This window comes from Tenebrio molitor, chromosome 2, assembly GCF_963966145.1.
Source record: "Tenebrio molitor chromosome 2, icTenMoli1.1, whole genome shotgun sequence".
NCBI classification, from domain to species: Eukaryota; Metazoa; Arthropoda; class Insecta; order Coleoptera; family Tenebrionidae; genus Tenebrio; species Tenebrio molitor.
The window spans coordinates 765,981-792,430 of NC_091047.1; the positions used below are offsets into that span (position 1 = coordinate 765,981).

At 40.7% G+C, this 26,450-nt stretch overlaps 4 protein-coding genes, 2 long non-coding RNA genes and 2 other non-coding genes across 12 annotated transcripts; 3 read left to right on the forward strand and 5 right to left on the reverse strand.

Moving 5' to 3' along the window:
- Nucleotides 1–5,568: 5,568 nt before the first annotated feature.
- LOC138124260 (uncharacterized) lies at nt 5,569–8,018 on the forward strand. Its single transcript, XR_011157086.1, has 2 exons — nt 5,569–7,576; nt 7,684–8,018. It is a non-coding gene; the product is annotated as an uncharacterized lncRNA (long non-coding RNA).
- Nucleotides 8,019–10,508: 2,490 nt separating this feature from the next.
- On the forward strand, nt 10,509–11,873 carry IscU (Iron-sulfur cluster assembly enzyme). The gene has a single exon (XM_069038513.1). It carries the CDS (start codon nt 11,313–11,315, stop codon nt 11,763–11,765), a length of 453 nt encoding a protein of 150 aa, XP_068894614.1. The 5' UTR covers nt 10,509–11,312; the 3' UTR covers nt 11,766–11,873.
- LOC138123709 (sorting nexin-2-like) lies at nt 11,810–17,559 on the reverse strand. 4 transcript variants are annotated; one of them, XM_069038505.1, is made up of 8 exons: nt 17,392–17,559; nt 17,194–17,340; nt 16,733–17,141; nt 16,559–16,680; nt 16,061–16,504; nt 15,837–15,989; nt 14,964–15,786; nt 14,612–14,913 (listed from the first exon to the last, which is right to left on the reverse strand). In XM_069038505.1, exons 1-7 carry the CDS (start codon nt 17,485–17,487, stop codon nt 15,736–15,738), a joined length of 1,422 nt encoding a protein of 473 aa, XP_068894606.1. In that variant the 5' UTR covers nt 17,488–17,559; the 3' UTR covers nt 14,612–14,913; nt 14,964–15,735. The 4 variants fall into 4 exon arrangements, with proteins under 4 accessions (XP_068894604.1, XP_068894603.1, XP_068894606.1 ...); XM_069038504.1 differs by having other exon boundaries at nt 16,061–16,680; XM_069038503.1 differs by lacking the exons at nt 15,837–15,989; nt 16,061–16,504; nt 16,559–16,680; ... (1 more) ...; nt 17,194–17,340; nt 17,392–17,559 and adding exons at nt 11,810–11,953; nt 12,007–14,596 and having other exon boundaries at nt 14,658–14,913; nt 14,964–15,132; nt 15,297–15,737.
- Nucleotides 17,560–18,609: 1,050 nt separating this feature from the next.
- LOC138123714 (protein PRRC1-like) lies at nt 18,610–20,288 on the forward strand. Of its 2 annotated transcripts, none has more exons than XM_069038511.1 (6): nt 18,610–18,986; nt 19,041–19,281; nt 19,334–19,539; nt 19,588–19,690; nt 19,742–20,072; nt 20,123–20,288. In XM_069038511.1, exons 1-6 carry the CDS (start codon nt 18,899–18,901, stop codon nt 20,240–20,242), a joined length of 1,089 nt encoding a protein of 362 aa, XP_068894612.1. In that variant the 5' UTR covers nt 18,610–18,898; the 3' UTR covers nt 20,243–20,288. The 2 variants fall into 2 exon arrangements, with proteins under 2 accessions (XP_068894612.1, XP_068894611.1); XM_069038510.1 differs by having other exon boundaries at nt 18,613–18,986; nt 19,041–19,287.
- A 27-nt stretch (nt 20,289–20,315) lies between these two features.
- On the reverse strand, nt 20,316–21,215 carry LOC138123720 (uncharacterized). The gene is made up of 3 exons (XR_011156888.1): nt 21,077–21,215; nt 20,846–20,890; nt 20,316–20,624 (listed from the first exon to the last, which is right to left on the reverse strand). It is a non-coding gene; the product is annotated as an uncharacterized lncRNA (long non-coding RNA).
- On the reverse strand, nt 20,459–20,525 carry LOC138125152 (small nucleolar RNA SNORD31). Its single transcript, XR_011157365.1, has one exon. It is a non-coding gene; the product is annotated as a small nucleolar RNA SNORD31 (small nucleolar RNA).
- Nucleotides 21,216–21,503: 288 nt separating the features above from the next.
- On the reverse strand, nt 21,504–26,171 carry eEF2 (eukaryotic translation elongation factor 2). The gene is made up of 9 exons (XM_069038506.1): nt 26,014–26,171; nt 25,456–25,670; nt 24,904–25,097; nt 24,441–24,649; nt 23,971–24,230; nt 23,159–23,802; nt 22,312–22,994; nt 21,992–22,249; nt 21,504–21,776 (listed from the first exon to the last, which is right to left on the reverse strand). The coding sequence occupies exons 1-9, from the start codon at nt 26,014–26,016 to the stop codon at nt 21,708–21,710; spliced, it is 2,535 nt and encodes an 844-aa protein (XP_068894607.1). The 5' UTR covers nt 26,017–26,171; the 3' UTR covers nt 21,504–21,707.
- LOC138125153 (small nucleolar RNA SNORD31) lies at nt 23,056–23,122 on the reverse strand. The gene has a single exon (XR_011157366.1). It is a non-coding gene; the product is annotated as a small nucleolar RNA SNORD31 (small nucleolar RNA).
- Nucleotides 26,172–26,450: the final 279 nt, after the last annotated feature.

Below are 26,450 nucleotides of genomic sequence, written 5' to 3' on the forward strand. Positions count from 1 at the left end.
TCTCTTTCTTTCACTTATCTCCCCCAAATGAAACAAAACATTAAAAATTTATATAATTATTTATTTATCATAATGATAACAAGTACAAATATATTTATTATTCATTTATAACTACCTAATTTATAACTGAAATAGATAAAAATAGTATATTAAAGTAAAAAAACTCGATTTATTTTTTAAATGATCGCTCGGTATAAGTGATGGATATTATGGTATTTAAAACACGCGCGATTTTTCGGGCACGACGGCGCAGCCGCAGTGTTCGAAATAGAGCAAGTGTTTTAAAGACCAGTTATCCACGAATACATTATTTTTTTTATTGGTACACTTTGAAGTCAAATCAAATATTACAAAAAAATGGTAATAAGAACGTGAATACATTAGTGATGTCACATGAATATACAAAGTGTCTATAAAAGAACATATATCAAGACTCCTGTGGAATTGTGCGGCTCTATATTTTTTTTGGCCGAACTATGTCAAGCCGTTGAAGCCGGCAAATTAGACGTCAGATGTCAAATGTCAAATTATTAATTAAATGTTAGCGTCAATTGTGACTTCGGCGTCTTCGTTGTTTTGCTTGTGATTTTCTTCAACAGTCTTTATCAAAACTGAAACGTTTTTCCGCATAAGTATGAATTGTGAATACCAAAAACAATATTTATTTTCGTACGTTTACGGTAAGTAATAAGCAATCTTTTCAGTAAACCGCAATGGTTTTATCGCTAGAGCAAAACACCTTCATTGTGATGTCGTATTACCGAAATGGTACCTTGCAGAATGGAGAGTGGGTTTATTCTAATAATCGCTTGCAAGGAAGAATTTTTCGGAAAATTTCCAAATGATAACATGCGGAAGCAAATTTAATTCCACATGTTAGAAGGATTGTGGATAGATTTGTGGCAACTAGAAGTATCGGAAAAGGTAAAACTGTAGGAAGACCGCCAGTGAATGACGAAATTGTGGAAGATTTACGCCAACGAATGGAACAAAACTCAAAAAAAATCATGTTCTCTTTGATTAATAACTGATAAGTCTCATCAATTTTATTGTACTCGCTTTTTTCATACACTTTCGCTGTAGTGCGGGGGATGCTAATACACAAAATACAGCACTGTTCAATTTTTTTTGTGATTTTTTTCCATTCGAAAACAGTGCTTATACGAACACAATCATTTTTGACAACGCTACTTTGCAATGACTCTTCTTTATCAAGACGTAATGGCAGTTCATTTTGCCTAACACTAGTAACACGTTTACACTTTATTATGTTGCTCATGGTGACGTCAACTTTAACCTGAACAAATGAACCTTAAAATGCATTTCTGTTAGATCTGAAATGAGATTCGGAAGTTAATTCCCACAAAAACGAAATTTTTATTAATTCTAAGAAGTGCACGTGCAAATTCCGGATAATACGGAGTTTCGTCTAGATTGTTTCGGTTAAAACGGCGGATATAAAATTTCCCTTCGTTTCGGATGACGCGGCGTTTCGGTAAATCGGGATTCGGATAATCGAGAGTCTACTGTAAGAGCAAATGTTTTTTTTTATTCATACCACCCATTAATTCGATCAGGGTTGATTATTGTTTTTTGTTTGCATATTTTAGTTTAAGCTTTTACAAAATATCATAATGAAAAGTTCTAAATGTAATATACGTACATATATGTATTACGAAATTAATTTGATTTAGAATTTTAATTTTTGAATGTTTAAATTTTTTTTTTATCATAATATTATGGAACGAAAATTTCAAATCACTCAGTTGAGTTGTAGTTTGCGGTTTTCGTAGGCGCTCAATCTCTCCTCGAACCACTGCAATTTGATTGGTCGAGTGATCGGGAGAGGGGATATCTGTAACGCGCTTACCGGACGAGATTGATGTTTGGATGGTTTCTGAGGCGACGAAGAAGCCTCGTCTCATGTACAGTGTCGAATTCCCGAGGCTGCTCGGCTGGATCTTGCCAACTGGTGACGAAAACATTAATCAAACGAGTTCTAGTAAATAAATTTCACACGGTAGAAAGTTTGCGCCTCAACCAATTTTGACAAAAATTTTGCACGAGATGTACCTACCTAGAAACTTATGCTTTTTCAGAAAATTCAATCAGTCTCGGCCGAAACCGTTCTGTTCTTGAATAATCTTGATATTCCGTATTGTTTCAAATTTTTTATTAGGTAGTCCTCCATTTTTTCTTCGATCTTTCCCCTGCGCCACCTCACGTAAATCGTTTCGAGGATTCGCCGGACGGATGCGACCCCAATTTTGTTGTTGTTGACAAATTCCTCGCGTATGTCATCAACTTTTTAGATTTCTCTCAACGAAATAAGTTCAAGCATTATACTAGAAAGAATTAGAAATATTGCATTTGTTTTACTGTGCCCCCTTACCTTGCACCCAAGAAGCGTTTCGCTTCGAGCAGAAGGAGCTCGTCGCCCTTACGCTTTCGTTTATTTGGGCGGGAGGTTCCTGGTTCTGGTTGTGTCACTTGTGTCCTGGCACTTGATGATGTGCTTGCCACATGATCTGTTTCGCCACTTGGCTCAACAACATCATGTGTCTTAGTGTTGGGCTCAAGTGACACATTGAGTGGCACCTCGTGGGTGGCCTCGCCCTGCAGGCGAAAGGCCTTGATCTTTTCTATATAAGATTGTCTTTTGGTGGAGGACTTCAAATTTTTTATTAAGTAGTCCTCCACCTTTTCATCGGCCTTTCCCCTTCGCCACCTCACGTAGAGATTCTCTAGGAGGCGCCGGATGGATGTGACCCCAATCTTGTTGTTATTCACATAATCATCGCGTATCTGATCAGCTTTTGAGATTTCCCTCAAAAGCTGATCGCGAAACTGGGGATCGTCCATCCGCCGGCGGGAAATATGATGATATTTCGTGGGGGAAATCTGCCCCGACAAAATATTCCAGTGGCGTGGCAAAACCAGTGGCGCCACAATTAAGAGATGATATAATTTTTCATTAAAATTATATTTAAAAAAAAATGGGTATGTCGGTGACTGGTTGCACGACAGAAGCAACGCTTCTTACGCTTTTTTATATAAAAGTATAATGGGAGAATCACTCTTTCTTTCAATTCTCTCCAAATGAAACAAAACTTTAAAAAATTATATCATTATTTATTTATCATAATGATAACAAGTACAAATATATTTATTATTCATTTATAACTACCTAATTTATAACTGAAACAGATAAAAAAATATATAAGACGTAAAAGCGGTTGTTGATTAAGCATTTGTTTACATTTTTATTAATCTGTATATTTAAATAAGATTGTCTCTTGGTAGAGGAAGCTTCTTACGCTTTTTTTATATAAAAGTATAATGGGAGAATCACTCTCTCTCTCTCTCGTTCTTTCACTTCTCTCCCCCAAATGAAACAAAACATTAAAAAATTATATAATTATTTATTTATCATAATGATAACAAGTACAAATATATTTATTATTCATTTATAACTACCTAATTTGGAGCATCGGTCATGGCAGGCGAGTTAAATGGTTTACAAACCAAAATTAAAGCAATTGCCCCTCGGGCACTTTTTACTCATTGCTTTGCTCATCGGTTGAATTTAATTTTGCAAGATACATGCAGTAAAATTATGGAATGTAGAATTTTTGATATATATAATATATATATATTTCCTATTTTACAAAGTAAATCAACGGATATTCCTTATTGCAAGGCTAGAATCGAATTTCTTCTCTCAACGTTAAATGGGTTCAGGAATGATACTTAATGATTTTTTCGATAAAATATTCGATAAAGTAATTACTCAATTAGGCCCTCCAAGAAAAAAACGGAAAACGGATTTTGATGGATTAGATGGAGATGGAAAGACTTATTTTAGTCGTTTGTTTAAGGAAATTTTGGACATGGCTATAATGCAAATAGAAGCAAGGTTTAGCAATCTTAGTAGACTTAATTTTTTTGAACTTTTAAATACCGAGCGATCATTTAAAAAATAAATCGAGTTTGCTTTGGAACCTATGCTATAGCATGGGTTGCCATAGGTAACACGTCGACTCGATTTATTTTTTAATTGATCGCACCGTATTAGTAGTTTATTTGACGAGTTTGTGTGTAAATTGGGCATTTTTTGGCACGAACGAGTTGAATACAACGTTTTTTGGTTCGACGAGCCCCTTAAAAGCTCCAAATCGTTTGAAATCTTTAAAATTAGCTTGACGTTTCGTTTTGACAAGTTGTGACATTTATCAAAATCCGTTCACATAGGAGAAAATTCTCAAATTCTGACAGTGTCGAACCAAAAACATAATTTTCCGTAGTATCATAAAAATTTCCTCCATGCTTTATTAGATTCACTAATGACAAGTTATCCTACACTTTTTGAAAAAAAAACAAATTGGAACGTGAATTACAAGTTTTGTATTCCGATCCGGAACTATTTGGAATGTGACACAATTTTTCAGATATGTTTAATTTTATCTATACCAACTCATTGCAAAAAGATGTTCCCGAAATTTATAAATTACTATCACTAGTATTATCGCTTCCATCCACATCTGCTTCAGTTGAAAGAAGTTTTTCTACTTTGAAGCGTATTAAAAATTTTCTTCGAAATTCGATGACACAAACGCGGTTAAGTAAGTAGTTTGGCAAAGATATCGATTGAAATAGAATTAATAAAAATCTTGCAAGAAGATAAAGATTTCAAATTTTATGACAAAGTAATCGATGATTTCGCGCTGCAGAAAAACAGGAGAATTGATTTAATTTACAAAAATATTTAGTCAATCTTAAGTAAAAGAAATATGAGTATAGTCCATTTTTTTATTATAGTCCGATGAGCTTAGCCGAATCAAGAAGTCGACATGACCTGTGTCTGTTTTCGACATTTGACAGCAGTGCATGGTTCTACCAATATTTGAAAATTTATTTAGGCAACATGTTGGCAACATGAGACAGATATCATAACAAATTTCAATTTTTAAGATTTTGAGTTGTGTTCTTTCGTGCTTTGTTGGTTTTTCTGCAAATTTATTCCTCCGTTTTAATTTTGGCTTTCAAAGAAACCGCTCCCTTCAGAACTCTTTTGATGACTATTTACATAATTATCAACTAATAGGTCAGATATATTAAAAATTGTTGAAAACAGCACTAAACAACCACGTTTAGACTGTCTTTCTTTCTTCCTAGATTTTGTTTCGGCAACGCCATGAATTAGTTTACCCACTTACCTGTTAGCTTCCAGTCTTGCAAGTTTCCGCGCAATTCCAATATTATTTTTGCAATTTACAAATTCTGTAAATGAATCTGTCCACATGCTTTTCGTTGGCATCATACGGAGGACATTTCAAGCAAAATTAAACAAATCCATCACAAATAATGTGGTTAAAACGTAACCTAAAAATTTGACGTCGCTAATGTGATAAACGTACAACTCGTGTCTTGCTCGAATCACACATGCTAAAGCGAGATGCATAGTGGAACACGCTTAATACAATATGTACAAGAATTCAATAGTTTGTTTACATTATGTTGAAAAGAGATAGCAATATGACAGTTGTTCTGCTTTTTAATTGATTTAATTTTGTTTTGCTATGCGTTTTCATAATTTATAATTATGTAATTTTATTGGAAGTTGTATTTAATTTTTTATTTACACTTTTATTTTTGTTATGCGAATATGTATAGGTTTTTCATATTTTAGAATTGATTTTTTTTTTGAAATTTGCTTTTCTTTTATATTTTTATAGAGTTGTTTTGTTACGTTTTTTTTTTTATAGATTTATTAGTTATGTTATATTCCTAATACCTAACCAAATTCCTTAATCCTCCCCACCTGGCAAGAATTGCTCTAGACCTTCACGTTGGTTCTTGCTGAACAGTGAATTTGTTCTTTATCAAAAAAAAATTTTTTTTAAATTTTGATTAAATTAATGTTATTATTGTTGTTGAATATTATTATAAATAAATATGGAACAAATACACCGACCAACTTAGAGCTTTAAAAAAAAATACCAACGAATCTGCCGTACCAGTTGAAATTGTTACGAGCCGCCACTGGCTAAACCTACCGACTACAGCGACAGTGGTTGGGTGGTAAACTACTAATGACACTTTAAATGTGTTTCTCGTTTTGCTATACTAGTGTCACCCCCATGGACCAAACTGTATATTAAAAATCATTGACATTTGGTCCAATTTTATCTCAGTTTCACCCTAGATTTCTCCTAGATCATTATTGAGGTTATGTTGCGTATATTTGTGAGTTTGAGACACGTGTGTCAACGATGAAAGAAAAACGAACGAAATCAAAGACAAAAGAAACAATTTGTGTAATAAATGCAACAAATCGCAGTAACTACAAATGGAACGTTATTTAGTGCTGGGAGCATTTCTCAAAAATTTTAGCATTTATATTTTTGTGTCTCTATGCTCTACTTCTGAACTAAGAAGCATATCACAACTTGGCAAGAACCTGTAGAAGTTCCAACATGCAGAATCGTGAACCTTTTACCCTAGCTTTTGCAAACTTTTGGAACACCCAAGGGAACGTTTTCGTTCACCCACTGGCGCAATTGATTACCATTTTGGTACTTATATCCACGTTTCATCTTCACAATATCTAATTATTGCAAGTTTCTCACGTTCCAACAGTGGTTGTTCTGTGCCTTTCTTACGTGAAGCCCTAGGTATTTTATAATTTTCATACTGCAACAAAATTATAACAAACTTCTGGCGGGTTACAAATTTAAATTGTCAAATGTGACAATCGGTGACAATTTCAAAAGTCAATGTTCCAAACGTGATTTATAAAATTCACTGTTTCGAATTTCTGCCAACCTGACAACACTTTTGACAATTGATTATAAAAAAAGCGGACTTTAAATAAAAACAAGAACGTATTTATTCGTATTCGTATATTTGCAAATTAAATACAGGCGTCCTTCCACCGATTTATGTATTTTTATTTCGAAGTTTGTCCAACCCGCAGGTCCGCCATTTGCATCTCGAGCTGGTCTTCCGACTTTTTGTCTAAAACACACAACGTAGGGGTTTGCTAGGGGTTTTTACCGTTCTATGACGATCACGACTTGGCCATTTGTTCATTTTCGCGGGTTTTATTTGATTGTTCAATATTTGAATTTCCGCGGAACTAGCAAATTCTGGGTTTACATTACAGAATTTGGTGCCGTGACCAGGATGCAATTTGTGTGGGTCTCATTTGAACGGACTTCGAACCATTTATTTAGGGATCTCTTAGTTAGTTTGTTTCTCGGTTAATTATTCGTCGGGTTCGCGCCCCCGAGTTACTAATCCCGGTCGGAGAATCCGATCCGTCGTACAGTGAGTTTTAGGTGTTCTAAGCTGGAGCTAGGTTCGCACCGGAGGAAAACCCGGACGAGATCTCGCCCTGGAACAGCGAGATGACAACGTCCATGAGGCCAACATCCCAACCGACGACGTCCGCGATCATACAGGAACCACCGGTGGACCCATTCTCGGTCCCACCACCGAACTTCGGGAGAACGTGGACCCGGGGTTCTGACAGCGAGAACGTCAGCGCCAGTGGCAACTTTACAATAGGCATTTTGTAAGTAAACAAGTGACGATATAGTAATTAACGTTATAAGTCCGGGAACTCATAGTTTACAGTTTACCGCTTGTGAATACGATACTAACGTGAGTTTGTAATTTCAGAGACGGATGACAGAAACCGCCGTGGGCCACAAATACCTAACCACCATCTTCAAAGTGTCATCGCCGTTTCGCTGCACTGCACTCTAGGACACTTAGGGAGCGTGTGTAATATCCCAGTTGGAATTTGAATTGCCGCCGCCAAAGAAGACCAGGAGAAGTAGAGGGACGTCCGAAGATGACTGAGAAGATTCGACCGCGGGGAAGTGGGGGTCACTTTTTGGGGTTTTTTTGCCCTGTTAGTTTCTTTAACCGAGTGTTAGTTTTCAGTTTGTATAATTTCTTGAGGTAGTTATTTTGTTTGTATTTCAAATTAAATACAGGCGTCCTTCCACCGATTTATGTATTTTTATTTCGAAGTTTGTCCAGCCCGCAGGTCCGCCATTTACATCTCGAGCTAGTCTTCCGCCATTTTGTCTAAAACACACAACGTAGGCCAGGGGTTTCCTAGGGTTTTTACCGTTCTATGACGATCACGACTTGGCCATTTGTTCATTTTTGCGGGTTTTATTTGATTGTTCAAATATTTGAATTTGCGCGGAACTAAATACTTATCAAATTCTGGGTTTACATTAGAGTAGGTAAGTACTATTAAATTAATTCAGATCAAAATCACGTTAACTTACAAGTTGAGGTTCAAAAATTGTTATTTGGCATTCGTATTCTTTGATCTTTAATAATAACTCATTTTCTTTCTTCTGCAACTGGTTCTCTTTTTTCTGCCACTCATTTTCTTTCTTTAAAAGTTCTTTCACAGTACAAGTTGACAACAGGAACAATTTTTTCTGGTTTAGTAAAATTAACTAAACTAAATAACTCCTGAAAATACATTATACCGTGTGAGCAACAATTACAGATTGAGTTGGCAATAAATTCTGGTGACTTTTGGGGACTTTTATGTCATGTTTCAACGAAAAAACCATTTTATTAATAAAAGCGTCGTCCGCGCCGATAATACTATTCGATGTGAAATGACCACCAGAGGCGCTTGATTTGGATCAGTTGGATCGCGAATGAATGGAAACTGTAATAATTACGGAAGGTTTACAACTAGAATAAATGTCAACCGTTATTTCGTCATTGATTATCAAAATAACATAAATATAATCAGAACTTCAATCATAATCGATGCAAATCATTTTGTAATATTAATTTGTGTTTTGTGTTCGCGAGAAACAGCTAGACATAGGAAAGGTTTGAAACTCGAATAAATTCCGTCATTGATTGTTAAGGTCATGACCTGCTGTATTATTACCGGCCTGTTCAAAAGTGTAATTTTAGTGATCCCCGCAGAGCGCGGTACGGGCGGTTTTTGGGGATATTATTCATCTTAAGTTTTTGTCACCGAGAGTTTTTCTCGTTCAAATGACATTCGAATTTAAAATCAAAAACACAAAAATACAATTGTATTCATTATTGTTTTAGAAAGAAAATATGAACTTACTGTGCTAATCTTAACTCTAAAATCATGTCTAAACCTATTTTTCCGCATTTTTATTCTTCAGAAGCGCCCGTACTGTGGCGCCCTCATCGGCGAAAATTGACTCTTTCTCGGAAACATTTTCGCAATGCTTTTTTAATGAAATGAACAGGCTGGTTATTATACAGCAGGTCGTGGTTAAGGTTTATAAGCTCCGTGGAGTTAATTGGGTGGCTTTTTACGCTTTATTCTAGCGAGGGAACACGTAATGTATGATCGGCAGACTCTGTCGTAAAAGTTTTGTACATTGCAACGTCACGAGTAACTTTTGCGGGGGAAAAAATTCAAACGGCAACGAGGCACTTGGAGGCAAGCGGAGGCAACCTACAATACAAATTAGTCAGTTCTACCAACCTTGATTGTGAAGTCTGATGGCGCCATCTTGTGGTATAAATCGTAAGCATGCCAGCTAACGGTATAATAGATAACTTTCTGCTACTTCATTAATCAAATGACAGTCTTTGACAGGTTTTGCAAAATTATTGGTTACAACAAATTTCAAATTTGAGAAAACGAGTCGTCGGCCAAAAAGATTAATACATTACTATAATAATGCGGTAGGCATTTTACATCGCTCGGTTTTTGTTAAAACACTACCGCTGCGCGGTCGTGTTTCAATCTACTTATACATATAAAAATCTCGCGCTGTAAAATGTAATCTACCGCATTTGTAATGTTCTGATTGTAGGTATAGTAAGCGAGCAGTAACTGGCAATTTACAGTCGTACAAATTTAGATTCGACCGCCAACCGTATAAAGAAGGCAACTGTGCCAACCTAGAGTTGCCATTCCTACTGCTTTTTGTCTACCGGACTTTACATTTTTTAATGTTCATAAAGTTGATTACATTTTTAAGTCCACCTTTAAAGTTCACATATTTCTACACATATTTCCACGCTCTTTGTGGAAACATATTTTTTCGATTATCTTTGACGTTTGTTTTTTTGTTATCTCTATCCAACTATCGCTCCGATTCATTTCGCCGTCGCTCAGTATGACACGTTCAGGGTATGACAGGTGGAAGCAGGAAAACCAACTGACGCCAGACTTAGAAAAATCGATTTATTTAAATGAGAGTTAGTCGGTACAAAAATATTGTTTATTTACAGTAACGAATACAAATATTTAAACGAGGGAGGTTTCATCTATTCGCGCTGCTCACTTCGAACAAAGTCTCGTCTTCGTCGTCCTCGTCCAACGGGAGCGGAGTCATCTCGATGTCGCTCCGTCGAGTTCTCACCCCATATTTATTCACCATCAGGGGTTTACTCCTTTTGCTGCCAAACAACGTCAACAATGAAACTTACCCGCGCGGAAACTTACCAACTCACCTGCAATAAGTCTTCAAGGCCATATAAATAATCACAATTACAGTTAAAGCTACAACGACCGCGACACCCCTTAGCAGAGCGCCCGATTCCATTTCGGCCGGTTTCATCACTTTGTGATCGTCCACTTTGGTGGAATTCTTCTGTGGGGCATGTGTGGTGCTTTTCTCTTTATCAGATGGGGTTGGTTTCTTGCTGTCAGGAGGCTGGACCTCTGCTTTCACCTTACTTTTCACGTTAATCCTGATTTCCTCATCTTTGCTTTTCTCTTCGACCGCATCGTCTGGTTTTGTGTCCTTCTGGGGCCCAATCTGAGCGAACGCTTGCAAACGTCGGGTATTTACAAAATTCACATCGGCAGCGTGTAACGTATAGGTTAGGTTGCAGAATAAAATTAACACTACGAAGGGAGACATTGGGCAAATCAACGCTAATTACACATCAAAAAAATTAATGCTTTTTCAACTACATTTCACACTTTTTACGCGATTTTACCATAATTAACGGCTTGTGGCAATGACAACTTTAACGTCATCTGTCAAAACGCATACGCAATTACGGATTTTTACTGTTTTGTAAGTAAATCACAACCTGGTGGATTATATCAGCAGGTACGCCTTAAAGTAAACAAAATTTTCGATAATAGCGCAAAGCGGGAGCCCCATCTCTTGCGTTCTGAGCAAGCAAGATACGATAACGCTTGCAGCGCGTCTCAATCCAGTACGCGATCACGTCCATATCACGTCATTCTGCGAATGTCAGTCAAGGAAAGTGGAAGTGCTAAAACAATACATTTTTCGATCGAAGAAATTACGAAGTGAGGTATGGCGTTGAACGCTTCCTCGAAGTTGCTGCGGGTCGTGGAGCCCTTGAAGGTGCTTTCGGCGGCGTATCACCCCAACGTGATCGAGCACTACGAGAACCCGCGAAATGTGGGGTCCATGGACAAGAACGACAAGACCGTGGGGACCGGTCTGGTAGGGGCGCCGGCTTGCGGAGACGTGATGAAGTTGCAGATAAAAGTGGACGAGAATGGTAAAATCGTCGACGCAAAATTCAAAACTTTCGGTTGCGGATCGGCCATCGCCAGCAGTTCTTTGGCTACAGAGTGGGTGAAGGGCAAAACCGTGGATCAAGCTTTGCAGCTGAAGAACACGGACATCGCCAAAGAGCTGTCGTTGCCGCCGGTCAAACTGCATTGCTCGATGCTGGCAGAAGACGCCATCAAAGCGGCCCTCTCGGATTACAAGATCAAGCAAAAGAAGGAAAAAAATTAGGTTATGGACACGTGAAGGTTGTGATATTGTAAATTGTAGTCGGATTAATAAAATAAATGATCTATTCTTGTGTGATTTTATAAAATATAATAAATCGTTGCGCTTGTTTATTTGTGTTTTTTTCCGCGATGTTGACCTTGGGCCGTGCGGATCGTTACGCATTTCCTATCTAAAAACGCCAATAAATCCTGGAAGGCCGCTAAATTACCACAAAATCCTCCAAAAACACTCTCAAACTCACCTGAATGTTAAACTTGAAACCTTGGTCTTTGAGCATCGAGTGTAAAACTTCCAATTGGAGGGGCTCGTACAACAATATATTCTCCCTTATTTTGGGGTTGCTCATCACGAAGTTGTGCCAAACGATGTGGAGAGGCACTCGACAAGAGGCGGTTCGTTTCGATTGAGTCCTCTCAAAAATCAAATCCTCCTCTCCTCCAATTTCTCCAACGATAAAATCTCCACATTGTAACGATTGAGTGCGACGCTTCTTCACCACTTTACCGTCGTCGTCCTCGACCAAGGGATGAGTAGATTCGTAAATGAACTTCAAAAGTTTAACTCCTTTCTGACGTTTGATGGGTTTGAGACCGAACTTGTCTAATTCTTTGACAATTTTTGGAGTATCCATTTTGTCGTAATCCGCCATGGGGGTCACGTTGGTGGTTTTGATCACGAAGCTGTTACCACTCGACTCGTTTGGCGTCTCCACTCGAGGAACTTGATTCAGAAATGAACCCTCCAAAGCGGGGGAATTATCATCCAAATTGGAGTGCCCACGGGAGATGTTACTGGAGGCTAAATCGACATAATCTTCGGATATTTTATTTGTTTCTGATGAAAATTTCTGGGGTGAGGGGATTTTTTTCATTTTTGCTTTGATTCTCTCCTCCAAGGAGACCTCAAGGTTAGCTAAGTAGTCATCATCAGCGTCACCGTCAGATATGTCATTTTCGACCTTTTTCTTAAAAGGGGGCGTACTGAACACACTTGAATAGTTCAGTTCGTCATCACTTATATAAATACTCTCTTGACTTTGGTCGTCACCGCTCATACTTATCCTCTCAAACTTCTGACTTGGCGCTGCTTCATTATTTTCATAGAGTAAATTATTGACGTACTCAGTGATGTTGAGAGAGTGTACGATAGTTTTCTCAGGATCTGAAAGTGTTACACTTGTGTTTTCCTCCCCCTCCTCCTGATCAGACTGGGTCAAATCAAAACATTCCAATTCTTCAGGATTTATTCCTTTCTCTAAACCAGGAAAACTGTGTGGAGAAACAGACGTCTTAGCTTCTTCTTGATGGTAATCATCGTCTGATCCGAAGAGATCAGGCGAGACGCTCCTGTGAGGAGAAGAAGTCGTCTCCCTCGACACAATCCCAGGGTTTTCATCAAACTTGGGAGAAGTTTCGATTTGAATAAAATCTCCACAGCTGAGTTGGAAACTTTTACGTGGAGGATTTATTTTGAAGATTTTTTCAGGTCCGGGAGACACTATATCTATCTCATTACAGTTTAAAGGAGAATTTTCAGCTGTTTTGCAACTTTCTGCTGTAAAATCTCCATGATTAAATTGAAAACTTTTATGTGGAGAGTTTACTTTGAAGATTTCTGTAGGTCCTGGAGATACTACTTCTACATTGTTACGACTATGGGGAGAATTTTCATTTGTACTTCCACTGTCTGCCGTAAAATCTCCCCGACCCAACTGGAGGCTTTCAGACGACACTAACTCTTCGTCTCTATTTGTCAAGTCAACACAGTCATTTGTCTCTTTAAAGGAATCTTGGAGGAGTGAATCAGAGTTACTCTCATCAACAGTCAGATGTTCACATTCATCTGTCTCTTTTGTCAACAAACATGGAGAAGTTATTTTGGAGTTTTCCCCACATTCGGGGGGCGTTCCTGTCAAGTCTACGTAGCTTGAATATGTTGACTTGGTAGTTTGGGGAGAGATTTCTGTGATATCGTCGAGACGCGTCGGGCTGCGCTCGCGCCCGGCGATCTTCCTCCAGTCTTTCAGCAAGCTTCCGCATTTTGCCCTGCAAGCCTCGATCCCCAATCCTGCCACGTAGAATCTCCCGCTCTCGTTTAAATCCTCCAGTTCCATCTGATTCAGCTTAAAAAGTGTTGCGGAAACGTGATGGTTTTTGAGAGATTCGCAGAACAATTCTGTACGCTCGTGAGGGTAAGTTTTCGGCGCGATTCGATCATGTTGGGCCAAAATTAACGTCACTTTGGACGAGATCAAAGCTTCGCGTTCTTCGGTAGTACGCATGTTAAGTATCGGAGTGACGAAGCGGTAGCGCGAGGTTTTGCTCTTTTTGTTAATTTCGTAACTTCTTTTTCGTTCCACGGATACTTTGTTTTTGCTGTAGCCAAACCCGTATTTTTCGAACGCTTGCCTAAACGATTCTCGTTTTTCTTGAGAACTCGGCTGGTCGTCGGGATTTTCGGCTCGGTACGAAGACTCCGACAGAGCCAAAGCCATCTGGAGATGGTCCGGATTGACGTCCACATGCTTGAAATTATCTTCGACGAATTTTTTCAACGGAACATTGCAGTTTTTTGCCTTTTTTCGTTTCTTAACGTTATTAGGAGGCGGCTTTAACTGGACTATTTTCGACACTTTATTGATCGCCTTCGGTGTTTTAAAATCGTCCAAATCACTCGCAGAATCGTTCAATTTCAGACTTTGTGCTGAATTCAAACAGTTTTTGTATGGGGAGTTTGACAAATCACCAGAACTTTCGGAACCTGCCCGCCCTTCATTTTCTTTTTTTGAGACTTGAGTAAAATATTTAGAAATCTTCTTCACTTGACGGGAGCTAAATGAAACCACATTATTTCAATAAAACATTTTATTCAGACTATTTACATCAAACTAACCTAGAATGTTTAGCATTACTTTTAGACTTCTGGCTGAGTGAAGAACTTGCTGTACCACGGTTGCGGCTTCGTTTCGTCCCTGTACAACTCATCTTCTCGCGCCTCTTCTCTCGCTTTCAAACGACTTATCAACTGCAAATAGCCTGCTTTGGTAGATGACAACTGAGCCTCGAGAAATCGGGTTTGGATTTCTGGGGGAGTGTCAAATTTACCTTCCAGTTGACTCTTTTTAAGCTTTTTCGTTCCTGGCAGCAATCTAAAACCCACTCACGTAGGGAAAAAAAATTGCATAACCCATCCACTTACTCAAACAAGAACCACGAGAGCCCACCAAATGCTATAATTCCAGCCGCGTAGTAGTTCCTCTGGACGAAAAGTGGTGTTCCCTTGGTTCTTCGCGGCTTCCTAAATCTCTCATCGATGTTTCTATTTGCCATAACAATCTTGACGAAGTTTTTGATCTTCACAACCTAACCTTAAAAATTTTCAGGCTTAGTTACGCGTTTATCTAGGGTTACGCGGGCGGCCGACAGGAGCGCTGGTGTTGGGAAGCGAGTTGTAACCAGAGATTTTGTAACGCAATGTACATTTTTATTAATTTTTTATACTTAATGGAAGCAATACAATATTCATTAATACCATGCATCACTTTACATAATATGTTGTCGGTCGGGAACATAATTTTACGTAACCTTACACTCGAACTACATTTGAACAAGAACCAAGCCTTGAAAGCTGAGCATCTTCTTATCACAATATAAAGGTATTTATCTCTTACACAAAGCACATAACAAATATAATTTTCTTATTAGGCGGTTTATAGATAACAAAGGATCTACAGTAACGTGGCTTCGTAAAATTACACGGAAAAACCCACAAAATAACATAGATACGTAAACTAGAAAAAAAATTGATTATGTATAATAATAAATGACAGAAATAAAAATAGGGACGAGATTCGGAGATTCCTGGTGCGATACAAGTGGCAAAAAATTTTATATTACAAGAGGTACCATTAAAGTTCTGGGAATCTCCAATAGGAATGTCGGTTCTGCTATTCTTTGCAGAGGTCCTCTAGTCAGGCAATCGCTTTAGCTTGTGGCAAGAAGGCTTCCCAGTATTTTACGAGCTAAAACATCACCGTTATTCTCGTTTTTTTTTTTTTTTTGAACGCCAAACCTGCGCTTGATGGTTTAGATGGTTCTCCAAATATTTGATGAACATCATCTTGAAGTCGTGAATACGACATTTTTCGAATCTCTCCACTTCCATCTTGATCATTTTTGAGATTTTGTCGAAATTTTCTTGGCCCCGTTCGACTTTTGCTTCCCACTGTTCAAAATAATCGTTAATTACCGACTCGCCAAGTCTGGTGACTTTATTCGGTTGGCAGCAGTGCTCACCTCGATCACTTCCGCGCCGGCTTGATCCACCTTGTCGGATCTGTTGGTGAGCTCCATCTTGGCTTTAGCTTCGCGCTTTTTGGCCAACATCTGCTGCGAATGTTGCCAATGTTGGAAAAGTTTGGTGCGTTCGTGGAAAGCGTCGCGCACCGACCCTAGAAGTCCCAAATAGTCCTTCAGGAGCTCGCACAGGATGAAGAAATCGGTGTTGGCTTGTTCCAGATGCAACGCTTCGACTTTCTCTTCGGTGTCGGCAAGATGCGACAGCGCCATGGACAATGAATTGTGGTCCTCGCAGGCGCTCAACATGGCCGCCGAACGCGAAACCCCGTTGGTCAGGTGGCTCAATTCTTTTCTGTAAGCGACCATCGCCTCGACGTTGGCGTGGAGTTTTCTTAGTTGAGTCTCGAGAGCCTCAATGTGGGTCAATCTGTCCTCGAACCACTGCAATTTGATTGGTCGAGTGATCGGGAGAGGGGATAACTGTGACGCACTTACCGGATCAGTTTCGTCCATTTTGTAGGTTATTTTGTTGACAGTTTCGCCTACTTTATTGAAAAGTCTCATTACCCCAGCGCTGCTGAGAGCTGAGGTGCTCGTTGCTTTCGGCAGCTCCACATCTGGGGGCGAAAACATTAATCAAACGGAAAAATTAAACACAACCCTGCCAACCTGACTCCAAAAACTCCCTAAAGTCAGGGTCCAGAACCAGGACCGGGTGTTGCGCGGTACGTTTCAGGTACCGCTCTAAGGACGCTCGTCTCCGTTCGACGAAGTCGTTGCCGTTGGAAGGACTACCTTCGGATTGACTCGAGATTTTGATCTTGGTCATCCCGATTACGCTTTTTTCGGGAGCGGGCGGAATGATCCTGCCGACTTTGAGATATTTCTCCGACAGTTTATCGTGGAGGCCCAAAAAGTCGCTGAAGCGCCTCGTTACCGAAAATTCGCGCTTCTTAAATATGGGCATGTTGGTTTTTGTGGCTACCCTGTAAGCCATGTAGGCGCCCATTCCCTCGCCCACTTTTTGCGGCTCGGTGATGGAAATTTCCAAAAATTGGTCGCCCCCCGCAGTTTCCACCTAAAATTCGACAAACGTGAGCGAAAATAAATCTACCACCTCACAACAGTACTTGTTCCATTGTGTCTTGTATAACTTCAGCATTGTTGATGGGGACGTTTTCCATTTCAGGTTTTTCGTCGTCCAGGGACAATTTTGTGAGGTTGGGGTCGCCGTTGAGGGTGTCGTGGGCGTCGTCGCGATACGACTCGGCCTGCTCCTGAGGGAAGTGGGGGTTATCAAGGCAGATAATGGATTAGGGGAAGCCTACCTGCGAGGCGGAGATGAATAAGTCGTCATCTTCCTTACTATCGCCTAGTATGTCTACGTTTTCGAACAAAGGGGGCGGTTCGACTGGATCTGCCATTTTATTTTAAATCACGATAAAAATTAATTATTTGACGCGGCCGGTTCACTCAATGATTGATAACATCTGTCAGTCAGCTGCAGGGGGTTGGCACTTCATATGAAACAGCGAGAAACACATATTTAGTTAATCATACTTTTTATAGATGGCTCCACCATCGTTCCTCCATGACACTGCCAACAGAAACTTGGTGGGTAAAATTGGTAAAATAAAAAGACCAAGACTGAGTTGTTTTTAGCACGTGCTTAGGTATTCCGTGATGTGGACGCTGTTTCCTGTTTCGTTCTTTACTTTTTTTCGTTCTTTCGCTGGTCGTGAACAGTTCGTCTTTGGATCTCCGCTCTTTCGCTTTTCTGCAGTGTTCCGGTTTGTGTTACTGTTAAGTTAACTATTTCTACTACGTTTTATATTCCTAGCTACAGAACAAATGTGTTAGTTACTTAAGTCGCCGGTCATTTTAATGTGTAACAACTTTAATCAGTTCGCTACAAGGTGTGACATACACTTTGACTCTCTGAAGACAATTCTTGACGCTGTAGAATGCCGACTATTGTCTTTAGAGAGTTGAGATCATTATCTGGAATCTTGTCGTATGTACCGTGCTCTCAGCACATTATTTCCTGTAATTGGGTGCTTCCTGTAGGAAATATATTTATTTATATGTACGTTGTTTTGTCCCATCATTTTGTTACATAATGACAGTATGTAGTTATAATATAGTTTGAAAGTTTGTACTTTTTTTTTATTGTTACCATTCTCTTTGTGTATGTATTTTTTTTAAGTTGCTCATTCAACACTAATCACATTTTAATCAATGTTGTGTTACATATAATTATTTAATATTTTATTTTAACGTAAAATATTATTATATTTTTATGTACATACAATGTTGATTGTGATTAGTGTTGATTGGGCGACTGCAATTCCTTGGAAAAAAAATATATCATTTGAATATCCCGCGCATTTTTCTCGGATGTTTTACGTTAAAGAAATCTGTATTTCTGAGACCTTTTAGTGGCTGTGTAAACCCATACCTTCAACAGATGGCGCTACAAAATGTGTTTCTCTTTTGAGAGAGAGAGTGGCCTATCTATTTCTCTTCATCTAGGGTCAGCTGCCACTAGCAGGGTACCAACCTATTCGTCATTGACTCTCAAGAAATATTTTTTTGGCAATTAAAATTTTCAAAATCACACCTAGACTGTTTGGCTTAGTTCAATAACGAACACTCGCGAAACGTTTTAGCAAAAATCGTAATGTATCCGCTAGTTTAACGTGTACAAATTCCGCGTGACTAACTTCAGATGCGACGTAGAAAGAGCTAAAATCCCCAGTGTGCCACGATTCCTTTCCCGTACACAAATCAAAATCATATGTTTACATTATCGGTGTCAATAATAAAGTAAATAAAATGTTACAAGAAGATTCAAATGGAGAAGCGTCGTTCGAGATAATCGACAAGAAAAACGAAGAGTCATCCAATAACGGTGACAAGACAGGTGACAGCTCTTAACCTGCACGCATCTAATCAATTTGACCTAAATCAATTGTAGAATCTATAAGCGGCGTTTCTTCTCCATATTCCATACCTTCCCCGAGCGGGGTGACTCTTCCGGGCGGGAACTTGCTTTCCAACTTGCCACCCCCAACAAATCTGCCTGACTTCACACTGTGGCAATCTCAGTCTATACCGGCCCCCACGCCCCTACCCTCGAATATCGTAACTCCGATCTCGCAAGAAATTAAACCCGGGCCCCCCGTGACCATCAACGTGCAACCGTTCCCGCAGACTCAGTTTAGGTAAAATTCGCCTTTGAGGTTATGTCATTGTAAACGTCAATTGCAGCGCTGCCATACCACCAAGCAAAGGTGTTCAACACGGTCCACTGCCCCATACCAACGCAGAGTCGGTTCAGGGCACAGGGGGACTGATAGGATGGATGAAAGACGCCGTGTCCAGCGGCGGGATCCTGTCAAAGGTGGCAGAAAAGGCCAAACATTCAGTTGACTCCCTCATCACAACACTTGATCCTCAAATGTCAGAGTTCATCAGTGAGTTGCTCGCCAGGTCGTGACCGCTTTCTAATATGTTTTTGTCAGATTCCGGCGGCGACGTTGAAATCTCTGTGGTGTCCACAGACCAAGATGAAATCGCCCCAATACGCGAGGCGATTTTTTCAGTATTTGGTAAAGCATGGGTGAAGTAATCACGATCACGTATTGGTTTATTTTTTATTAATTACGGTATTTTAAGCGGTATAAGTGTGAAAGTCGAGGAGAAGAAGCACCAAGCGGTAGGTTTTGAGGAAGGGTTCAAAAGGGTCGAGGAGAAAATCAAAGCGGCGTTACAGAATAACAAATCTCCGACGATCGCGGTCGAAAACGTTCTTTTGCGTCAGGACGATCAGTGGTACGATCTGAGCGTCCTATTGTTGAAGGATGAGGAAAAACAGATCACCATCAAAACGTTCACGCAAACTACGCCCATTCCACTAGATTTGTTCTTGAAGCAGGCAGAGAAAGAGATGCCCGGGTACGCTAAAGGGTGTGACTCGACGGAGAAGTTGCTTGCGGCATATCTACAGGTGGGCACTTGAATTGTTCGTGATAAATAACTGTCACGTGTTGGTTGCAGATTTGTAAAAACGGTTGGCAACAAAGCGTGAGCGGAGTCGCAAGGAAAGAAACTCTGTTTTTAGCGGCAAGGGCACTAGTTACGTTGTACAAGAATAAACTGGTTAACCAATTATCCTAGATTTTAATAATGTATAAAGTTATCAACAATATAGGCTTTAATATTTTTCAGAGGTTCATTTAAAAAATTCCAATACTATTAAGTCTTTATTATTTATGTATCAAACAAGTCACATTTTACGAGTTACATATTTATCACACCAATAACAACCTGCAACAAGAGAAAACCGATATTAAAAACAAATCCTTTTAATTGAAGCAGAAGAAGCATGGTTAACAAAAATCAGAAAAACGAATCAGTCACAATAATCAGACTGGGACGGTAACAGAATCATCATAGTTGAGTGTTTATTTAGTCTGCAGTCCGCGTTTATGTTAATTTATGAAAATAAGTTACACTTACATTTTTGTCGCTCGTTCGTTTGTTTTCCCAAGTAGATATTCTGAAAAATCAAACGAAAAAAACAAATAATGAAGTCCTTTATTTGTAGAAATATAAAACTGTATCTGATCGTCCTTTGGTTACTCTGACAAGTGCCAAACAACCATACACATGAAAAGAAATTATGTTCCCACAACGAGCACACCTCTCCCACTTTGAGAACGTGGAACGGCCGGCTTAAATGTGTGGGGTAATTAGCCTCAGATCAACGTATCGACTTACCGATTTCGAATGCACACCGACTGCCCTGACGTCTCATAGACACACCTGAAATAACGAAAAAAAAAAAATAAAATCTTGTCTAGAACATTTGATCGTGTTCGTATTATTAGAACATTTCAGAATCCTTTTGGCAAACTACATCGTAATACTTTTTTATATTACTTCAAATAAAAAAATGTTATCATCACGCTTTCCCGAGAACTATTTTTCAATGTCAAGGAGAAAACTCACCTGTATTTCATTTGCAATTCCCATTCGTGCTATTAGCAGCAACTGTAACAAAAAAAAGACGCGTCAGGCAAGGTATTTCTGCAAACGTTCGAATATTTTTGGATCAAAAAAATTCAGACCTGTTGAGCTATAAATTTACGTCCGTCACGGTATTACGGTGTAAAAAATTCATCATCGTAACATTTGAAATTTAAATAAAAACTTCAAGTACTCACCTAAAAAAAATCCTGAAGTGGAAGCTGGTCGTGCTGTAACTGACATAAAAAGCATCAATCACCACCTATCCTATCAAAAATGAAAATACAGAAATAAAAATTCCTTTTTATTAATTGAGTACGTTAATAAAACAAATTGCTTATAATTAATCAGTTCTACTAGCTTAAAAACAACGATCATACCCGCTGGTAACAATAAAAAAACTCTCGTCTAATTCTTGGACATAATTTACTTGAAAGAAATTTCCATAGATGGTTTAAAATAGATACAACTAGACTGTAGGGAAGCAAAAAAAAATATTAAATAAAAATATTACACGTGATTTTATGTATTTTCACCCTGCCAGTAATATAAAAAATTATAATTCAAGATGAATCTTAAATAATCTGTACATTAACTAAAAACCAGTTGCTGTTTACAATTTGTCCAAGTATTGCGAAAGATCCGGGAGTCCTTCTTTCAAACCTTTCCTCTTGCGTGTTTCCTGCAAAAGAGTGATTTCAACGTTACACAAACTGCACTCGGGGAAAATATGTTTTGGAATGTTAGTCCCCCTATTCAGGCCGAGAAAACTGTTCGTTTCAAGACCGAAACTTTAAAAGACTGTTGATCTTCCATCAAAAGCAAACCCTGAACTTAAAAATCGTCCAGCGTTGTCTGGAGATGGTGGATGAGCTCGAAATGTATGTATCGACTTACCTGTACAACGGTGAAGGGTCTGGTCGAGGTGTCGAGCGGATCTCCTGGGAGGATCTGCCAATGGTCGAAGACGCACTGCGGGAACGCTTGTCCGCCAGTGTTCGAGCGAAGATCGGCGGTGAAACCGAACGACTCGTTCACGGGCAAGTAGGCTTTGACGACGAACATAGGAGTGCCGGCTACTTGCTGTTCTTCGAACACGTGACCACGCCGTCTGTTCAGGACGCCGTAGATACCACCGACGGCGACTTCAGGACACTGAACAACATCACCGCAAATTGTCAAATCGATCACCTTAGCTGCCGCGACGTCGCACTCACCTGAATTTCGCACTGGTAGACCGGCTCCATGAGTCTAGGCGCCGCCGTCAACAGACACGCGTAGAGACAACGCCGAGTCGTCGGAATGATCTGACCGCCTCCGCGATGGATGGCGTCCGCGTGGAGGGTCACGTCGTAGATGTTGAACCTGACGCCTCGCAAGTTTTCTTCGGACAAAACGCCCTCTTTGGTCGCCCATTGGAAACCGGCGACCACCGAATCCTTGATTTCGTTGAGGTACTGTACACCTTTCGTGCAGTCGACCAAGATGTTGGGACCGGTGCCGTCGGGGCCGAAGCACCAGATCTTTCTCGCTTCGGTCACGTCGTAGTCGTACTTCTCGCTCAAGTAGCGAGCGCGCGATTTGAAATCGTCGCGCGGGTTCACGTTGCCGTCGTCGATGTCTTCGGCGAGACCCTCGGGCATCGGAACGGCCTTCATGAACAGACGATTGTGTTTGTTGGGCGATTTGGACAAGCACATCTGGTTGGACTCCTCGCTGACGGTTTCACGATACGACACTACCGGATCGGATTTTTTAATGGGAATGCAAGCGTGATCCTCTTCCAAATCTTTCAGGCAGATTTCCAAGTGCAATTCTCCGGCACCGGCGATGATGTGCTCGCCGGACTCTTCGATGATACACTGGACCATAGGGTCGGACTTGGCCAGACGCTTCAGACCTGAAACGTTCGACTGTAGAGGAGAAAATTTGGGAGATAAAAATCAAAATGGCGTCTTGTGAGCATCAGAATCGACCGATCAATCACCGACGTCAGACTGGGGCGGTATAATAGTCATCACGGAAATTTTTTAGAAAACGTCGAATACGCAAAGGTCGACTCACCTTCCACCAACTTGGGCAAATCGGCAGGGTTCTTGGGCTCGACGGCAACACGTACGACCGGAGAAACGCTGAACTTCATGACTCTCAAATTGTGAGCGTCCTTGAACGTGGTGATCGTCCCGGTCTTGACCAGGAACTGATCGACACCGACCAAACCGCAGATGTTTCCAGACGGAACATCCTCGATGGCTTCGACGTAACGTCCCATCATCAAGATGGTACGCTGGATGGCCTTCTCGTACAAATCCTCCTTCTTGCCGGGAGTGTAGTTGGGTCCCATGATGCGAGCCTTCATTCCGGTGGCGACTTTTCCGGAGAAGACGCGACCGAAAGCGTAGAACCGTCCCTTGTCAGAAGTGGGCACCATCTTCGACACGTACATCATCAACGGAGCGTTCGGGTCGCAGTTCTTGATGCCCATGGCGGCCTCGTCGTCGTGGGGACCTTCGTACAACATCTCCATCCTGTACTTCTGCGCCGTAACAGGTGACGGCAGGTGGATGGCTATCATCTGGAGGAGCGCCTCGCCAGCAGGCAACCAGGTGCGCATCACCACTTTGAGCAAAGGTTTGCCGTCCTTATCCTTATCGTCGTGCTTCAGCTGGATGCCGAGTTTGGGGAACAACGCCTCGTACTCTTCTTTCCTGCAAACCGAAACAAGTCAGAGACGCTCAAAAAACTTCGCTTGTCTTAAGAAACAATTGACAAGTCAGTTGGCCGTTCTTTTGTCTTCAAAGTGATCTGAACAGGTCTGTGAGAACATTCATCATAAAAATTTAAATAAGTGATGGAAAATATTGAAGAAAATTTACTTGTAGTTCATAATGGTGTCAAAAATCTTGTAGATGGGGTCCAGGATGTACATGCAGAAGGAGCGCTTGTTGTCGGCTTCCTTTTGCTTGGCCCACTTCTTGGTCTTGGGATTGAAGAAGTTCTCACCCCAGAGCCTCTTCATCAATTTGCCGACGTCGATCTTGAATTTTTCCGAGTACATTTCAGCGAACTGCTTAAGAGTGAAGGCCCAACCGTGCAGACCCGAACCGAAACCGACCGAACCTTTGCTGGGGTCGACCTACAAACAAGATGCAGCTGTAACTCACAGGAACAAATCAAATCTTCATAAAACACTGTCTCACATCAGGAAACCGCTTTAAACACAAATATTTAAAGCAGGGCAAATAGTGAACCCTACTCTGCGAGTCGTTTCTCAGTTCTAATTATTGAATTTAAGTAGAATTTCCCGAACGAACTCGCTTTTTGAACGTTGAAAAAGTTTACTCACGTGGACGTCACCCATTGGTCCGTTATCGTCAGCGTAGGTGGCAATAATAACGTTGACGTTTTCTACGATACGTTGGAAAGTTTGGTAGAGCTCCTCAGAGTCCAGCTGCAACTCCAGCAAAGCCCTGTCCATCTTGTTCATGAACAGAATCGGCTTGATGCGCTCGGCGATGGCTTGCCTGAGCACGGTTTCGGTCTGGACGCACACACCTGAAATCCTCTGGGTCAAAAGCGATTCGCCAAAATTTCATGTTTTGGAAAACTTGTACAGCTCGCGCCGTAGCTTGCCGCAAACGGACATAAAGATAGAGGCCCTGCGGCAGCGTTTAAACGCGAGCTCGCCTTACTCTCCTTCCATTGCACTGCCAACATCGTCAGCGTGCGCGGATGGCGTCGCCGCCACCAACGCACTACCAAGTGGCTCTAGTTGTGCTGGAAGGCGACCATCAAGGAGTGACACTTACCTGAGACGCAATCGACGACCACGAGGGCACCGTCGGTTACGCGCAGGGCCGCGGTCACCTCCGACGAGAAGTCGACGTGTCCGGGGGAGTCGATCAAGTTGATCAAGAAACCTTTCTCCTCTTTTTCGCGCTGTTCGGCGCTGGTGATGAAGGCTAAATCTTTGTCTTCCAGTTCAAAGAACATGGAGATGGCACTAGAGGAGAAAAGAATCGTGTAAAGTTCAAGAGTTGTCCCTTCAAGATGACTCACGGTCGCCATATTGTGCAACTTTTTTTTTACTCAAATGTCGCCAAAAAAATTCACGCAAAAGCCATATTCACATAATCAATCAGCACTCCAGTGTGTTCTTTACTCGTTACAATAGGAAAATAAACACAAAATATTGCGTAACATGGTTTACATGTTGAACACGCAAATTAGTTCTGTTTGGCTGATTTTCTCGGCGAAATTTTAGATAAAACCTCTACACAAAATACGATACAAAACGGCAAACTCAGAGGTGGAAATTCAGAAAATCTGAGTTTTTTGTTTTTTTTTGTTGGGGTACTCACGTAGATTTGATTGTAATGCAACGCTCCTGTTCGTCCTTCCTGGTATCGGTGAACCTAGTTTCTCCAGCTTTGGCCCCGGCGATGATACCAGCTTTCGATACCAGAGAGTCGGTGAGAGTTGATTTTCCATGGTCCACGTGAGCGATGACGGACATGTTGCGGATATTCCGCTTCTTGTCCATCATGGCACGGATTTCGTCGACGGTAAAGTTAACCTGGGGGCCACAAACAACTGAGCAGCTGGTCCACCATCATCGACATGTGTTGACACTCGATGCACCGCGTTTCTGACGATTTTCGACAAAAACCCGGACGAAAATCCGCGATTGCACCCTGTAATATCGAGTAGGACTCTCTGATCCTTTGAATTTCGGCGAACATCGTCGATTTGTAAACATAAATACGCTGCCAAGTGAGCTTTCATCTTATTGTGCAATCCGAGTAAAGTCGCTAAGATCACGAAAAAGCGTCGCGGAACCCGACAAATAAATATACCGGCGTGTGTAACGAAGATCGGGGAAGAGACTGGTGTGTGTAAAATGAACAAAATAAACTTACCATCTTGGATGTTTCTTGATTTTGTGAACACAGTCAAGATACGATACGCCACTAACGGCGCACTCCCGTGAAAGGACGATCGCAGTGAAGTGTGCTAGGAGCTGCCACGCAGTGCACGTTTCGCGATGCTGCCAACTCACCAAAAGTCCCCAGATCTGGTGGGTAGTGGAAAAAAACAGGCAACGGTTTTACAATTTTTTATTTTAAAAATTATTAATACACGAGTCGCTGTTTTTTATTTTTTGCCTTTGAGTTCGATACGGAGACCGGCGCAGGCTCGTCCGTGAGTTTCTATCCGGTCGGGGAAGAATTTCCGGCCGCACTTTGCGCATTCCACCAATTCGGCCAAATGGTTGTCCCATATCCTGTGGAAGGTACCCACGAAGTCCACGTCTCCCGTCGCTACAAGAGAAAATTCGCACAATTAATTATTCGAG

What these genes read in the sequence shown, in the direction of transcription:
- LOC138123714 (XM_069038510.1), top strand. Translation starts at nt 18,899, where the DNA reads ATGTTACAAGAAGATTCAAATGGAGAAGCGTCGTTCGAGATAATCGAC. An exon ending in CAATAACGGTGACAAGACAG is followed by an intron (nt 18,987 to 19,040) that starts GTGACAGCTCTT and finishes AATCAATTGTAG; the next exon opens with AATCTATAAGCGGCGTTTCT. An exon ending in TCAAATGTCAGAGTTCATCA is followed by an intron (nt 19,540 to 19,587) that starts GTGAGTTGCTCG and finishes TGTTTTTGTCAG; the next exon opens with ATTCCGGCGGCGACGTTGAA.
- LOC138123709 (XM_069038503.1), bottom strand. Translation starts at nt 14,749, where the DNA reads ATGAGTTGTACAGGGACGAAACGAAGCCGCAACCGTGGTACAGCAAGT. An exon ending in AGTAATGCTAAACATTCTAG is followed by an intron (nt 14,597 to 14,657) that starts GTTAGTTTGATG and finishes GGTTTCATTTAG; the next exon opens with CTCCCGTCAAGTGAAGAAGA. An exon ending in GTTTCAAGTTTAACATTCAG is followed by an intron (nt 11,954 to 12,006) that starts GTGAGTTTGAGA and finishes GCGGCCTTCCAG; the next exon opens with GATTTATTGGCGTTTTTAGA.
- IscU (XM_069038513.1), top strand. Translation starts at nt 11,313, where the DNA reads ATGGCGTTGAACGCTTCCTCGAAGTTGCTGCGGGTCGTGGAGCCCTTG.
- eEF2 (XM_069038506.1), bottom strand. An exon ending in GGTCGTCGATTGCGTCTCAG is followed by an intron (nt 24,650 to 24,903) that starts GTAAGTGTCACT and finishes AGAGGATTTCAG; the next exon opens with GTGTGTGCGTCCAGACCGAA. An exon ending in TTTGCCCAAGTTGGTGGAAG is followed by an intron (nt 22,995 to 23,158) that starts GTGAGTCGACCT and finishes CGAACGTTTCAG; the next exon opens with GTCTGAAGCGTCTGGCCAAG.